Source organism: Thamnophis elegans, chromosome 5 (genome assembly GCF_009769535.1).
Source record: "Thamnophis elegans isolate rThaEle1 chromosome 5, rThaEle1.pri, whole genome shotgun sequence".
NCBI lineage: Eukaryota > Metazoa > Chordata > Lepidosauria > Squamata > Colubridae > Thamnophis > Thamnophis elegans.
The window spans coordinates 7,712,309-7,729,329 of NC_045545.1; the positions used below are offsets into that span (position 1 = coordinate 7,712,309).

The 17,021-nt window shown below is 42.2% G+C and overlaps 1 protein-coding gene across 2 annotated transcripts; it reads right to left on the bottom strand.

Moving 5' to 3' along the window:
• Window positions 1-1,176: 1,176 nt before the first annotated feature.
• On the bottom strand, window positions 1,177-16,474 carry DNTTIP2 (deoxynucleotidyltransferase terminal interacting protein 2). 2 transcript variants are annotated; one of them, XM_032218086.1, is made up of 7 exons: window positions 16,356-16,474; window positions 11,037-12,685; window positions 9,034-9,169; window positions 7,374-7,469; window positions 4,890-5,054; window positions 2,910-3,019; window positions 1,177-1,562 (listed from the first exon to the last, which is right to left on the bottom strand). In XM_032218086.1, the coding sequence occupies exons 1-7, from the start codon at window positions 16,416-16,418 to the stop codon at window positions 1,469-1,471; spliced, it is 2,313 nt and encodes a 770-aa protein (XP_032073977.1). In that variant the 5' UTR covers window positions 16,419-16,474; the 3' UTR covers window positions 1,177-1,468. The 2 variants fall into 2 exon arrangements, with proteins under 2 accessions (XP_032073977.1, XP_032073978.1); XM_032218087.1 differs by having other exon boundaries at window positions 11,037-12,682; window positions 16,356-16,458.
• Window positions 16,475-17,021: the final 547 nt, after the last annotated feature.

Below are 17,021 nucleotides of genomic sequence, written 5' to 3' on the forward strand. Positions count from 1 at the left end.
GAAGAACAAGCAGTTGTGATTTCATGCTGTGGGATATAATATTGCACAATTCTCAGTGATTGTGGGTGTTTTATAATTGCTGTAAGTATTTAAGAATGCAGAATACGGGAAACACAAAAGCAGCACGAGAGAGAAGAGCTGTGGCAAAGGAAACAAACTTAAGAGAGGAACAAAAACGAAGAAAGAGGGGTCACTTATTCTCTCTAATGGCCTCTGTGAAGAGCCTTCAAAATACCAGTAAGGTGGAAGCTGAATGAATTTCAGAGGAAGCGTAGAAAAGAACCGTATTTTTCAGAGTATAAGACGCGCCAAGGTTTTGAAGATGCAAATTAAAAAAAGGTTTTGCACTCTGCAAACCTCCCAAAAACAGCCCCGTTTTTTCCCCAAAAAAGTCATGAATAGCCCTTAGGCGGCTTGTAGAGTACTCCTGGGGAGGTGGGGGCAAAAACGAGCAAAAAACAGCCTGTTTTTTTGCCAAAAAGGGGCATGGCTAGCTTTTAGGAAGCTTATAGAATGCTCCTGGGGGCAAAATTGAGCAAAAAAGGGTCGTTTTTTGCTCATTTCTGCCCTCCCCAGAAGCTCTCTAAAAGCCTTCTACAAGTTATGCACAGCCATTTTGGTAAAGGGGGGGGGGGGGTCAGAGGGCAAAAAATGCTGTATTCAATGTACACTATATTGCCCAAAGTATTCGCTCAGCTGCCTTTACTCGCATATGAACTTACTGTGACATCCCATTCCATAGGGTTCAATATGACGTCGGTCAACCCTTTGCAGCTGTAACAGCTTCAACAGGATTCCTCTCCCCACCTCACCCCTCTGCCTCCTGCTTGGACGGATGGCATGGTGGCAGCCGCGCTCGGACTCCATCTGCATTGTGAGGACTGCATAACCCCAACATGTGTTGGCCAAGGGGCCATTAGGCTGCAGCTGCTGGCACACACTGTCGGCCTCTGCGCACCTGGCACCTGTTGTGCTAGTTACCTCCACCACCACCACCACCACCACGAGGGCTGATGATCTTAATTAGAACTTATTTTTCTGTTTGGGTCTTATTTTTGGGGAAACACGGTATATATTAAAGAAAGCCCATTAATACTTACAAAATATTTTAATAGATATACAAAGAGGAATATACTTCTACAGCAGCCACATTTCAAATATAATCTCATATTGGGCTTTTTTTTTTAAAGTTACGCTCATTCCCATTTTACTTTAAACGGACAGTTTGATTTTAAACTAGGTTGTTTCTTCTAAAACATTTTAATGTCATCCTCTCTGCTGCGTATTTTCATCAGGACGTAACAAAGGGTTTCACATTCAGTTCCAAAATCTTATTGGGAAAAAGCTCTACACCCCTTCTTTTCTTCTTGCTGTTAATGTGATCAGTCCTAGCAGGACCATTTGTGCGAAATTCCAACTCATAAATTCACCATTAAAAAACTATGTTCAAGCATTTTGCTTTCAAAATCTATTTGTGAAACTTCTTCTTCTTCCGATTTTTCTTCCCTGCGGAGAGGGCCTCCTTCTCAGCAATTATGTCTTGGTACTTCCTTTTATTGTACCTGAATAAGAGAAACAATTTTTTTATGAAGAATAAATGCAACCAAACAAGGAATCCAATCCCATTTTCACAGTTGTGACCATTGCAGCATCCCCACAGCCAGGTGTTTTACATTTGAATGCCTGGCCACTGGTTTACATTTATGACTGCTTCTGTGTGCCAAGGTCATGCAATCTCCTTTTGCACCCTTCTGACAAGCAAAATCGATGGGGAAGGAAGCCAGATTCATTTCACTGTGTTACTAATGTAACAATTGCAGTGATTTACTTAACAAATGTGGCAAAAAAGTCCTAAAATGGGACTAGCAATAGCAATAGCAGTTAGACTTATATACCGCTTCATAGGGCTTTCAGCCCTCTCTCTAAGCAGTTTACAGAGTCAGCATATTGCCCCCAACAACAATCCGGGTCCTCATTTTACCCACCTCGGAAGGATGGAAGGCTGAGTTAACCCTGAGCCGGTGAGATTTGAACCGCCGAACTGCTGAACGGCAGTCAGCTGAAGTAGCCTGCAGTGCTGCATTTAACCACTGCGCCACCTCGGCTCTGCCTAAGTCCCAGCTATGCAATGTCATCAGATTTCAATCAATGCCCCTCCTATCTTGAACAAAGTTCATTCAGAAATATGATCATACTCCTATAAAAACTTAGCTTTTGGTGTCTGGATGTAACAGGGAATATGAATATTTGAGTTGACATCAACTGTACGTAAGGCCATTTTGGATTTTTAACCCCCCCCCCCCCCCCCCAAATTTTCAATCCAATTAGTATATTAGGTTTAAACACCATCGAGTCTTTTATGACTGGAATGGGATTGTCATCCTGTACTCTAAATTATTGCCATACAACAAGAAGGCTCGTGATCCTTAACACCTCCTACACATCATCTGGATGAGGAGAAAAGGATTTGTTTTGCTTTCTTGCATATGAGCGCACTTCTATTCTGCTTTCTTTAAACATAAAAAATTCAAAACAGCATATACAGTTAACTATCAGGAAATAATAAAAACAACCCAGAAATCACAAAATAATATAAGAACAAAAAACGGTCAATGTAGTTCAAATGAAAGGGATATCAAGGTGACAACTCATCTAAAATTGAGAAGACAGGCAGACAACCATCGTGCTCCAAGAAGGCATTTTTTAATCTGAATACTGCAATGAAAACAACACCCCCCCAAAATCTTATCACCCAATCATGCATTTTAAGAGGCATTGCAACACATCACAGGGCCTTCCATATGGAATGAACTGCATCGTATAGGATGGAGGAACTCATTCAGCTATACCCAACAGCAATGAAACACTTTATTTTATAACCACCCAAATGACTACATTAAAGTAAATACCGTCTAAACTCTGAATCTGCCAGAAGTTCATCCACAATCGTTTTCTTCCTCTCTTTCTTGGGAATACGAGCATGGTAGAAATCTGCTGGAGAATCCACAATAGTTCCAACCTGAAAAAGAAAATGCACGATGAGTTTGTTTTTATTTAAAGAGGTGATGGAGAATTAACCTAAGGATAACATTTATTAATACCGAATTCATTTGGAGTGCTCAGCCTCATCTTTTAGTGTACAGGTAATCCTTGACTTACAACACTTCGCTTAGTGACCATTCAAAGTTACAACGGCACTGAAAGAAGTGACATATGCCTGTTTTTCAGTTATGATCCAAGGTCACACGATCAAAATTCAGATGCTTAGCAACTGACTCATATAGCAATAACAGTTAGACTTATATACCGCTTCATAGGGCTTTCAGCCCTCTCTAAGCGGTTTACAGAGTCAGCATATCGCCCCCACAGTCTGGGTCCTCATTTCACCCACCTCGGAAGGATGGAAGGCTAAGTCGACCTTGAGCCAGTGAGATTAGAACCGCTGAACTGCAGATAACAGTCAGCTGAAGTGGCCTGCAGTACTGCACCCTAACCACTGCGCCACCTCGGCTCTCATATTTATGACTGTTGCAATGTCCCGGGGCAGTCAATGAGGAATCCAAAATCACTTAACTGTGTTGCTAGCTTGACAATTGCAGTGATTCATTTAGCAACTTTGTCAAGAAAGGTTGTAAAATGGGATAAAATTCACATAATATGTGTCTCACTTAGCCATATAAATTTTGGCCTCAATTGTGATCTTAAGTTGAGGGCTATCTGTACAGACACTTAAATCAGCCCTATTGACTAAAAACTATTTCAGCAATATTACAGAAGAACAAAAACTATTTTGAAAACAAAAAAATGGGAAAGAGAATCAAAATACAGTTTACAGAGAAAATCCAAAGGCCGGGAATTCCTCATTTACTGCTGAGAGGGGGAAAAAACTCAACAAAAAAACCCATAGAATTTTAGAACATACTGTTCTAAAAATAAACATTAACCATTATTTTAAGCAGGAGAACTTTATGTTGCCATGCTAAATATTATATCCAAAATACTGTGCAAAGAGTATTTTGTACAAAAATACAAAGAATAGCAAAGAAGTTGACATTCCGAGAAAACGTCTAGACAGAAATGAACAGAAAATAACCAGTGAGTTCTAAGTAGCATTAGCTAAATTAGTCATTCATAAATCTATCATACGTTTAAACATGTTGACAATATTTTGTAAAAATAATACTAAAACCTGCAGGGGAAGATAATGACACAATTGGGGTCCATTCTACCTTCCTCTTGACCTGCCTCTTACAGTATTTTGGAGGGTCTCCCCAAAACATTTTTGCAGCAGGTACAAATGAAAAAAACTGAAAAATGAAAATCAACGCCCTTATTTCTCTGCCATGTTAGTGCTTCGCCATCAACTACACAACAAGATGCAAAATCCATGTGCCATCTTCAAACAGGACACAAAAAATTTACTAAAGCAGCAGAGGCTGTGCAGTAAATAATATAAGCTAGTAAGCAAATGAATAGTTAAGAAAAAAAACCTAAACTATTTCCAAAACCTTGTAAAGTATTTCCAAGATACGTTTCTAGTAAAACACCAGAAAACTGTACAATGTTTTCAAGTGTATGTAACTTTGTAAGAAAAAAAATACACAAGTTATTTTTATGCAGTTTGTTTATAATTGCCACAAGCATTATTACTAACTGAAGCAGTAGTTGAAAATTGTAGTAATCGGTAAAAAGACTTTAATTCTGTGGAGTGCAAGCTACTTTTACTCAACGTAGTTGCCTGGATTTCACAGAAACATCTTAATGATAAATATGCTTATTTTTTTTTAGCAAGCCTGATATTTCTTTTGGTGTGAAATGAATAGTGAACATATTACACACACACACACACCCCTTATGTGCCAAGTATTAAACACCGTCAACATTCTTACCTGAAAATACTTGGGAAGCCCTTTCCTGTCGTTCTTTTTGTAGAAGCGTTTAGGATCTATGGCGGCTCTCATCTGCAAAGCCTTAAGGTCATTTTTCAATTCCTCCGTCATTTCTGGAGCTTTCATACCAAACCAACCATCACCTGTTGTTTTTGCTCGGTCTATCTGTTTTGGGGAAAAAGTTACAAGCATTCTTTCAAAACTCGTCAGGGTTATTCAATTATTAGGCCAATAATCAGTGGATCAAGACCAGATTTTTTAATCCGGCACTGAAGAGGGCAACACCCCTCCCCTCCCACAATGTGAGACTTCTAGCTTTATAGTAGGCTAATTTTCGAAGTATTTAAAATGTTTTAACCACTTTAAAATGTACTTCAAGGAGCTGTTTCTATCTGAAAGGTCTAAATTCGTGATGGCGAACCAATGGAACGCGATCCCTCTCTGCGGGCATGCCAGCCGTCGCGCCCACCCAGCTCCACTGTGCATGCGCCTCCCGCCAGCCAACTGGTCTTCAGATCTCTGCCATGCATGCAATGGGGGCACGTGTGCTCGCATTGCATTTTGGGGCCTCGTGTGGCTTTCCAGGTGCGCATGCGGGGGGCGGGTCTTGCTCGCATGTGCTGGGGTCATGCACGCATTACATTATGGGCATGCGCTTTTGGGCACACGATGACAAAAAAGTTAGCCATCACTGGTCTAAATAAGATTAATTTTATCAGGGAAATCCTGAGAGATCACAATGACATATTACAGGTAGTCCTTGACTTACAATAGTTCAAATAATGACCATTCAAAGTTACAGTGGCACTGAAAAAAGGGACTGACCATTTTCCAACACTTATGACCGTAGCAGCATTTCCCCAGGGTCATGCGATCAAAATGTGGATGCTTGGCAATTGACTCGTGTTTATGAGGGTTGCAGTTGATCATGGGATCATCTTTTGTGACCTTCTCACAAGTAACGTCAATGGGGAAGCCGGATTCACTTAACAACCCTGTGACTAACTTAATAAATGCAGTGATTCACTTAACTGTGGCAAGGGAGTTCATAAAATGGGGCAAAATTCATTTAACAAATGTTTCGCTTAGCGAGAGAAATTTTGGACTCGATTGGGGTCGTAAGTTGAGGACCACCTGTACTTTAGAGTCGGGAAGAGATATTGTCACATACTACTGCATATCCAAATGTATTTACAAAGGGGACTTTTTCATTTTCTTCAACAGCTTTTCTGAAAGCAAGTTCATGTTAGGGAAGCAACTACATAGGGAAAAGGAACTCTTTTGTTTAGATTACTTAAGATTATCTGTCCGCCCCCTGCCAACTCAGTGAAGCGGTTGACGCGATGTGTCAGTGCCTGGAGGATGTTAGGATCTGGATGGGTGTGAACAAGCTTGCACTCAATCCCGACAAGACCGAGTGGCTTGTGTTTTTCCCTCCCAATAATTGGCCTTGTATTCCAACTCTCAGGCTGGGGGGGGGGGGGTGGGTGAAATTATACGCCCCTCAGACAGGGTCCGCAATTTAGGAATCCTCCTGGATCCACAGCTGACTTTAGAACTCCATTTGTCAGCTGTGACCAGGGGGACATTTGCCCAGGTTCGCCTGGTGCACCAATTGCGCCCCTACCTGAACCGGGAGGCACTATGAATGTAAGCCGCCCTGAGTCCCCTCAGGGAAAAGGGCGGCCTATAAATCCCAATAAATACCTAAATACTCAGAACAGTCACTCAAGCCCTTGTGACCTCAAGATGGACTACTGTAATGCGCTCTACATGGGGCAGCCCTTGAAGAGCATTCAGAGACTTCAGCTTGTCCAGAATGCAGCCATGCGAGCGATTGTGGGTGCACCTCGGTACACCTACGTTACACCTATCCTCCGCGAGCTGCACTGGCTGCCTATTGGACTCCGGACGCGCTTCAAGGTGCTAGTCGTTACTTTTAAAGCCCTACATGGTATCGGACCTGGGTACTTGAGAGACCGCCTCCTGCCAATTACCTCCCTACGACCAATTAGATCCAACAGATTAGGCCTCCTCCGGATTCCATCAACTAGCCAGTGTCGACTGTCGACCCCCCCGGGGGAGGGCCTTCTCTGTGGCTGCTCCGGCCCTCTGAAACGATCTCCCCGTGGAGATTCGGACCCTCACCACTCTTCAGGCTTTCCGCAAAGCCGTTAAAACCTGGCTGTTCTGGCATTTATTTCTATTATATTTCAGTTTCATCCCAAAAGGCCACAAAGCATGGGGGACCACGTGTTATCATCCCATTTTATAACTATTGATGAATCTAGTAAACAGTGAGGAATAAGCCAGTAGATACACATCTTTGCAGAGGATTTTTTAAAGACAGACTTTAAATATGGCATTAACCGGGTGTCAGATTAACAGAGTTGGAAGGGATCTCGTAGGTCTTCTAATCCAACCCCCCCATGCCAAGCAGGAGACCCTACACCACGATCGATACCGCAATGGCATTTCACTTACCTTACGTTGCTTCTTTAACTGATGGACTGATTCTCTTAAAGGTGGCACACTTTCCTTTTTCTCAAAATCAGGAGTTATAATACTTTTCTGCAAAAGCTGCCGAGAGATATTTGGTTAAGCTAGGCCACAGCTACAAGTACAATGCAAATAGGACTCTAAAGGCCTTTTGGAAAACACGGAGTTAGTAAATTGACCCAACGCTCAAGTAGTTCTGGAAAAGTTGCTTGCAAGCTGAGGTTTTCAAGACACTCTCATTAGGAAATTCTTAGATGATGGCCTGGCAAACTTAGTTAATGAGCAGGGCAGGAATAGCCACTCACGTACTGACGTGTCAATAAATACACCTATCCTCCGCGAGCTGCACTGGCTTCCCATTGGTCTCTGGACACGCTTCAAGGTGCTAGTCGTTACTTTTAAAGCCCTACATGGTATCGGACCTGGTTACCTGAGAGACCGCCTCCTGCCGTTTACCTCCCAGAGACCTATTACATTGCACAGACTAGGCCTCGTCCGGATTCCATCTGCCGGCCAATGTCGGCTGGCGACCCCCCGGGGGAGGGCCTTCTCTATAGCTGTTCCAGCCCTATGGAACGATCTCCCAGTCGAGATCCGGACCCTTACTACCCTTCCGTTCTTCCGCAAAGCAACCAAGACCTGGTTGTTCTGGCAGGCCTGGGGCTCTTGATTTATCCAGTCCCATCCTAAGTCAGGAATGTTGTTGACATTTTTAATTGTTGTTTTTTTATTTTTTTATATTCCCCCCTTCCCTTTTTATTTGTAAGCCGCCCTGAGTCTTCCGAGAGTGGGCGGCATACAAACTAATTAATAAAATAAAAGCAGCACAAACTAAACCTGATGTGAAGAGTGACAGTACGTGTGGACAACTGTACTTGATTCCTAAAAGTGCTCAAAGAATGATATTAGAAAACATAGAGAGCAGGTTAAGTAATGGTGTAGTCATTTTGAAGGGGTGGCTGTATAAGGAAGTTTGGGACTACTAAGAATTTATCCTTGGCTTAGCTAGTAATGCTGCTCCACAATAAGGAAGCTTGTTATTTATAGACATCACTTTTCTTATATATTTCATATGCGGCCCAAGACAATTCCTCTTCATTCATTGTGGCCCAAGGAAGGCCAAAGGTTGGACATCCATTGTTTAGAGGCAAGACTGGTGCCATCATTAACGGTCTTCCAGAAATGAATAAAATCTGAATTATCCCAGAGAGCTTTTGCAACGTAAGGTTGCATTGTGCTATTTTAATTTAAGCGATATTGTTTCATCTTAATATTTCATTTATTTATTAAATTGATATGCTGCCCCTCTCAACAATAAGGTGACTCTGGATGGCTTACAAACATAATATTTAACTTAATATTAAATTTAATTTACTGGGAACAACTTTTTTTATTCCATTCTGTAGTTGATGTGAACCACTAAGTGTCACAAGGTATAAATTAAATATAAGTATATATAAATTAAATAATTTTTTAAAAAAATCGTACGTGATGAATTGTGACCTAAAGGAAATCTTCTTACAAAAGAACTTACAAAATGTTTGCTTTTAAAATAGTCCAGGTAGTTATAATGCTGCTAGAATGAAAAATAGGATTTACTATTCATTCTAGTTTTCAATTTAATTGCTAGATTTTGGCAATTTACCTCATCTGTTTTTTTCTCTTTTAGTGGTGGAACGTCATGAGATCCGGGTTTCTGCTTTCCTAAGCCAAAATTAATATATAAACCTCCAAACTGTTTAATGTTTAGTCCAGGATCAATACTGCTTGAAAATGATACTCTGGAAGAGAAAGAACTGATTATCTAAAAATACTTTATATACATATCTATATCTATTTAAAGTCACAACCCCTGGTATGCCCAAATATGGGAGGAAGTTCACTGCTTCCATTCTCTGTCCATCAGCTCGTCATAAGAGACCATCCAGACAGAAACCCAATATTTTTACTGTTGCCTTTGTTACATTTGTGTTGTATTTGTGCTGATAAATAAATAAAGGGAGACTAGTATAGATCTATTTCAAGCTATTTAGCTCTCATCAGCTTCTAATCCCAGTAAGGGTATGGCTAGCTAATGAGAGCTAAATAGCTTGAAATAGATCTATACTAGTCTCCCTTTATTTATCAGCACAAATACAACACACACACACACATATATGTAGGTCTTTAGTTATTCGGGTTTTCTCCCACGTAAAATTGGAAGTGTCTTGGCGACGTTTCGACGAAGTCTCATTCATCATCTTCAGGCTTGTTTGCTCCGATTGGTTCTTCCAGGAGCAATGTGAGATCTCGGCTGTTTCTTCCTTTTAACTGCCAGTGGGGGTTTGAGCTGATTGGATGGGAGCTTGGCTGTGTTCTGATTGGGTGGAGGTGTGTTCTGACTGGTTGGGGGTTTGTGTTTCATGTAAGGATAGGAGGGGTTTAAAGTGGCTACTGGTGCAGTTGCGGTCTGGCTTCTGGTCCTTGGTTGTGCCTCATCATCAATGTGGGTTTTTGTCCGCTTTCTTCGTGGATGTTTGGTGGTGACATCCTGTGTGGCTATTGTGAGTGTGGGCCTGGTGTCATTTCTCATGTTAGGGACTCGTTTGTCAATAAGAGCGGGCTTCCAAATGGCTGGCAGGGGGGAGGTACGTTAAAAGGAAGAAACAGCCGAGATCTCACATTGCTCCTGGAAGAACCAATCCGAGCAAACAAGCCTGAAGATGACGAATGAGACTTTGTCAAAACGTCGCCAAGACGCTTCCAATTTTACATGGGAGAAAACCCAAATAACCAAAGACCTACATACTAACACCCGCGAAAACCTCAGAATATATATACACACACACATATCTATCTATCTATCTATCTATCTATCTATCTATCTATCTATCTATCTATCTATCTATCTATCTATCTATCTATACATATACATATATACATATACACACACACACATATACTTTATCTTATTCTTTGCCAGATTCATAATCAATTGGCAAATGGCTCTTAGAAGTTAAAGAAACACTTCTAAAACCTTAGGTGGCCAACTTGCGTTTTTGTGGTTGGAACTTAGGTCTTTAGGACCCAAAGGTTTTGTACCCACTATCCCCTTGATGGCAAACCTATGGCATGTGTGCTGCCTCTCTGCTGGCACGTGAGCCATTGCCCCAGCTGAGCTTCACTGCTCATGCACACATGCCTCCTGCCAGCCGGCTGATTTTCAGGTCTCTGCAGTGCATGTTGTTTAATCAAAATGCAGTTAAAACACTATACAAGCCATCAACAATACAACTATATACATCTAACAGGAACAGGAATTGCCTCAAAGGAGCAGATAGAGGCAAATCCTAGAGAGGCATGACAATGGAGATGAATGCTAGAGAGGAATAAAGCTGCATACAAGGCAGACATAGCATCTATAACAGCGTAGGCATGCATGGGGGAACCCCCACCCGTTTTTGGTTGCAGGAGGCTTCAGGGAGGCCTGAAGGGGGCACACCTGCATTGCATTATGGGTGTGGGCATGCGTCCGCACTGTTGTGCGCACACGCATTTTCGGCATGTGGACAAAAAGGTTTAGCCATCACTGCATTATACCTTAGCACAAAACTAGCCACTTCAACCAAGCCATTTACTAAGCATATAAAGTTCCTTCAAAGAACGTACAATCCTCTGTTTGCCTTTACTTCCTCTTCGTCCTCATCCACGAACTCTTCTTCACTTTCTTCCACCTCTGATGAATCTTCACTTTGTGTTTCCTCAACATAATAATCTTTGTGAGAATCTAAGCCAGGAGTTTTATCAATGACAAACACCTCTTGATTATTGGACTGGTTTTCTCTCAAGGGGCTTTCGCTACTTTCTTCGACGTATCCAGCAGCTATTTTGCTGTTTTTCAGTTTTCGTAAGTTATTATATTCAGATTCCTGACTTGTAAGAGACACGGAGAGGTCTTTTTTATCTTCCTTGCCTTTGGTTCCACATGAAGAGGATTCAGCAATTTCCTCTTCTAGGCTTCCATCACTATCTATGCTTGAAACCGAAGGTCTGCAGTCATCTCTGTTAACAATGGGTGATGTGATTGTTTTGTTGGTGGGGCTACCTACTTCAGAAACGTCATCACTATCTATTATTTCTTCTCTTTTATGTAAACAGGTCTTTCTAACATTTTCGGGTGTTAAGCTCTTGTTTTTACTTGCTGTTGCTTTTCCTGAGGACTCAATGGATTGTTCAAGGTTTTCTGGATCGGGTGGAGATCTTCTTGAATTCTCCGAAGGCAACTGATTTTCAGATACCTGCATGGGTTTTTCTGAAGATTGATCATGCATTTCTTCTGGAGTCTGAGTTATATCAATTATATCCGCTGCTGTTTGTTTTGAACTGGAATGCTCCAATTCACCATCATTGTTCTTTAATTTCCCTTGCTTAGGCAAGTTTTTATTATCTTCCTTTGTTACTTCCTCATTACTGCTTGAGAAAATCTGTTGCAGATCATTGCTGGCAACAGATTTAGGGAGACACTTTTCTTTATTGGGGCTAAGGTGCTCTTTTATCCACTTTGAAGAAAGAGAATCTGCTTCTTCGGCATTTGAATCAGAAACGTCTGAATCAGGGATTACTATTGTTTCAGATGGAATTATACACTCGGGTGTTTCCGTATCCTCTCCTAATGCATTGCTTTTTCTTTCAGTCTTGGATATTGGTTTGGCTTGCAATTTCAGTGCCATACTCCTGGTCATTCGTTTAAACGGGCTAAAGGAAATACCCGAGCACCAAGACTCAGCATCGGAAACCTCTTCATCTTGAACCTCACACACCGGTGACACATTACCCCATATCTGTCGATGTCTAGACTTTCTCAGAGTTTTTGAGGTCCTTGTTCCCGAGACAACAGAAGAACACGACTCTGCCTCAGATGTATCATCGTGGTCTTGATAATTACTACTTTCATGGGTAGCGGTTTTTTTGCTTGGCCTGTTTTTAGCTGAAGTCTCTGGGGTAGAAGGAATTACAATTTGCCGCCTGGTTATTCTGGTGCTGGTTCTTCGTAGAAATAATGGCGTTTGAAGACCAGACATGGAAGAACAGGTTGATTCTGCTTCTGAAACATCTCCATCGACTTGAGATCCTGCCAGGGGCTCAGCGTTACTTTTACTCAAGACTGTGCGTGCTTCCGAAGGCTCTTCCGCCTCCAATTTTCTTTCAGAAGCTTTCTTTTTTTCACTCTGAGGTTCAGATATGACTCGGAGAGGGGAAATCATTTGGGTTCTGCTTCTAGTTATCCTTACAGACAGGCTATCTTCCACTGCAGTCTGCTGTAAGAATGAAAAGGATATCAGGTAACAAGCAAAAATAAAATACATAAATAAATCCATGCTACGTGAGAAACTCACAAATTCTGAACTACAACATTTCTCTAAAAAGATGACCCACCTTGAAAAGGAGCCCTATCACGTTTTTGCGCACATGCGATCAAATTAAGTCCCACCCGCAAAATTAGCCCTAATTAAGACCCTGCCCACCCTGGGGTGTAGAGGATGGGGCAAGGCACACAGGTAAAAAATAAACTATGGTGGGGATGGGGGTGGTGGAGCTGCCCTACTTACCAGGCCTCGCACCGCCACTCACACGCATTGCCCTGGCCTCCGTTTCGCCTTTAGACGCCTGCCAGAAGGCATCTGCAGACAGTAACAGAGCTCCGGATCGATCCAGAGCTCTATTATCGGCTGCAGATGCCTTTCCAGAAGTCATTTACAGCCTATAACAGAGCTCCAGATGAATCCAGAGCTCTGCTTTCAGCTGCAGATGCCTTCCAGAATCTAAAGACAAAACGGAGGCCAGGGCGATGGGTGCGAGTGGCAGCAAGGGGCTGCAGAAGTGTGCCAGCAGTGGGCTCCTGCTGGGCAGAGTTGGTGCCACTGTCATGATGTGAGTCAATAATTATGTTTAGCCCTTTTTTCGGGGGTCAAAAGAAAATAAGACCCGGCCTTCTTTTTGGAGAAACAGATTATTAATTATCTATTGTAGTTAAGGAACAAAGTTACGCCTGGCATCATAAAGCTGATTTTCTATGCGTCAGCTTCTTTATGAACAGTACTAGTTTCTGACATACTTGCTTTATAGATTTTATATTTGTTGGACTGAAAACATTAAGTCAAGTTTAACACTTTTTAAAAATTAATAACAATTTTTCCTACTTCGTAACTATAATGAGAGATACATTGTGCGCAGAGTAGCTTATGGGGTATGGTCCAGCAGGAATTGCCATGGACAAGGGAAAGTGAATTTGGTTTGCTACTCCATTTTCCAAGTATTTCATTTGCTATTCTACATTTCTTGCCAAAAGAGGCTAGAGAGAATACTCATCTATCTCCCCTAACACTTGCAGCAGATTACTAAATCACAATCTTGTGCTGAAGAAAAAGTTACTTGGCTAAAAGAAAAAACAATTCATTTGCAGAGGAAGAAAAACTAAGGAAAAATAAAACAAGAAATGTCACTTTATGTTATATCCCAAACCAACTAGCCCCCACTCCAAGAATTTTAAGAGGAGAACTTTTACTAATCCAATTTTTGCAATGAGAAAAGGCCCACTGATTAGTCTCTCTACCTAGTTCTGAAATGAATGGATAAATGATCATGTCTGCTATCTGAAAACTGATTCATCATAGAAGCATAGATATGTGAGACGTGAGGCTGATAACTATTATACTGGTGAACACATGCAGTATGATAGAAAAACATTGCAGAAGCCCTGTGCCCTCTGAATTTTACCAGTGTAGTTTCTAAAAAAGAGAACCTGTGAATAAAATGAGAGAGGGAGAGAAAACAGATGATCAATCAGTCCTCTTATTCAAAAATCCATCACAAAATAAAGTAGAGAAAAATATGACAAACCTATTCAGAGATTTTGCTGCTAAGGGGAGAAAGGCAGACAGAAATGAACAAAGGGGGAAAAACTTATTTATGCTTCTTGGCAAAACATTCTTATTAGCAGATTTTTTAAATTATTTTTTCCTTTCTACAACACCTTACAGTCATTACATCAACATTGTTATGTCATCATACCTGTACATGTATATAATATTTCGCTTCTATATTTACACACTTTATACACAGTTCTATATATATTTATATATATATATTTTGGCTTAATTAATTTTATTCTTGTTTTGCAGCCATTTGTACCAATTGTTCCACATTTCATAATATTCCGACTCTTCTTTATCTTTTAATTTCAGTGTTAATTTATCCATCTCTGCACATTCCAAAGTTTTTTTAATCACTAATTCATTCGAGGGGGTATTATTTTGTTTCCAGCATTGGGCAAATGCTATTCTAGCTGTCGTTAGCAGATGTGTTAATATGTACTTAATTTTCTTTGTATATTTCCCTCATATAACGTATATATGGACATTTTCTTTTGAGAGTGGGCATCAGAATTTTATTTTTAAGGCGTGCCAATGTTTCCACAGAGAAAAAAATGACCATAAAGATTATCTTATCTTATAAATACTGTTAAATCGAGGGGAAAAATATTATTCTGCATTTCTTTCCATTGTGTTTTAAGATTCCCATAGAAACTACAATTCTCATAGTTTGACACGGGGACAAAATTCTACCTAGAAAACTGTGAGGAGCAATTCTGCAGAGTGCTCCGTCGATCTGACCGCTTTGGCCACGACGCAGACAAGATCACAGTCCATGTTTGATCTGTGCTCTTGTCTGCGTCTTGGCCAAAGCGGTCAGATCGACGGAGCACTCTGCAGTATTGCTACTCACGGTTTTCTAGGAGCCGAGGTGGCGCAGTGGTTAGAGTGCAGCACTGCAGGCTACTTCAGCTGACTTCAGTTCTGCAGTTCGGCTGTTCAAATCTCACCGGCTCAAAGGTTGACTCAGCCTTCCATCCTTTCCGAGGTGGGTAAAATGAGGACCCGGATTGTTGTTGGGGGCAATATGCTGACTCTGTAAACCGCTTAGAGAGGGCTGAAAGCCCTATGAAGCGGTATATAAGCCTAACTATTGCTATTGCTATTTAAATGAAATGATTTTTTCCCTTCCTTTGTCACCCACTTATGACTTCCAGGATATCTGTCAAATATGAGATGGGACTGTCCAACTGGAAAAAAATTATAAATTGCTGAGTCAGCTTCATATAATGAACGGGTCAATGAGCCGAGGTGGCGCAGTGGTTAAATGCAGCACTGCAGGCCACTTCAGCTGACTGCAGTTCTGCAGTTCGGCGGTTCAAATCTCACCGGCTCAAGGTTGACTCAGCCTTCCATCCTTCCGAGGTGGGTAAAATGAGGACCCGGATTGTTGTTGGGGGTGATATGCCGACTCTGTAAACCGCTTAGAGAGGCCTATGAAGCGGTATATATAAGTCTAACTGCTATGTTTGGGATTATATCCCAAAAGGAACAACAAAGGCACTTATTTTTTTTTTAGGATTAGGATTGAGACCTCTTCAAATCCCCATCACTTTAACCTTAAAACTGTCCAATATTGACATCACCCCCATTGCTAAGAGGTCTTTAAGGGGCGTGCAAGGCCAGTAAAACGGCGGCCATAGTACCGTCGCTCTTACCTTTTGCGCCTAAACCAGAAATGAGTTTCTAACATACACCCACACAAAACGAAACACCGTCACAAACCGAGGCGCTGCATCCCGAGGCTTGCCCCTCCCTGCCCTCCTCTTTCCTCAGCCGACGTCAACGTCCACTCTCTCAGCATTTGCGTCCAGTAAAAGGCCAGCAACACACCCCGGCTCCCCCCCCAAAAACCTCCCCCGAAGGCTGATCGACGCCTTCCAAGCTCCACTCCGGCTCTTTTTTAAAACGCCAACGCGACTCAAAAACGCGGCGCACGCGCACCCCCCCGAACGGGAACGGAATGGCCGGGCGCGCGTGCGCTGGCCGGACCCGACGGGAGATGCGCTCGTGAGTGCGGCGCGCGCCTCTCTCTCTTTCCTCCTCCTCCTCTCACCTCCGCAGCTGGCCATTCCGCCTTCGACTCGCTCCGCCGCGTTACTCGCCTGGTGACCACCATCTTTTCCCCCTCCCCGCGTGCGCAGAAGGAAGCGATCGCTTCCGGTTCGCTTCCGGGAGTGGCATTGCCACACCGAAAGAGGTCCGCCCGGGAAACTTCCTGCACTGCCTCCGCCCAGTTCTTGGCAGGGAAGGCTGCGAGCTATTGGCGAATGGAAAGCTGTTCACAAAGGGCGGCAAGCGAAGTTTTCTGTGCAAAGTCCACCTTTTACTGCAACTACCAATTAAAAAGAATGCGGGGAAGCGGCACGATTCTTAACTCTTTTATTTCGGGTTACTCGGGAGTACGCTCACCTCAACCTATAGGAAGTGATCACCCAGCCCTCTCCCAGAAAAATGAAATATCCTAGGAAATATTGAAAAGGCAGAATATTTCTCTGGATGTGAAAAGAAACGTGTTTTAAAAGACAGAATAGTTTCCTGCCCATCCCCACTTTGTCAATGGGTCATTAAGAAGGCCAAGCTAGTCCACTTTACATAATAAAGGCTTCTCCACTTCAGCTGCAGGGGGATGGCATTAAAGCATGATAATTTTGGCCCCAACTCACCACATGGCATCTGAGAACTCAACCAAACCTGGATTCCAAACACAGCCTAGAGAGTT

Excerpts from the sequence above, each read along its gene's own strand:
- DNTTIP2 (XM_032218086.1), bottom strand. The coding sequence starts at position 16,418 with ATGGTGGTCACCAGGCGAGTAACGCGGCGGAGCGAGTCGAAGGCGGAA. Across the intron at positions 12,686-16,355 it reads CGGAATGGCCAGCTGCGGAG|CAGACTGCAGTGGAAGATAG; the intron begins GTGAGAGGAGGA and ends TCATTCTTACAG. Across the intron at positions 3,020-4,889 it reads GGCTTCCCAAGTATTTTCAG|GTTGGAACTATTGTGGATTC; the intron begins GTAAGAATGTTG and ends TTTCTTTTTCAG.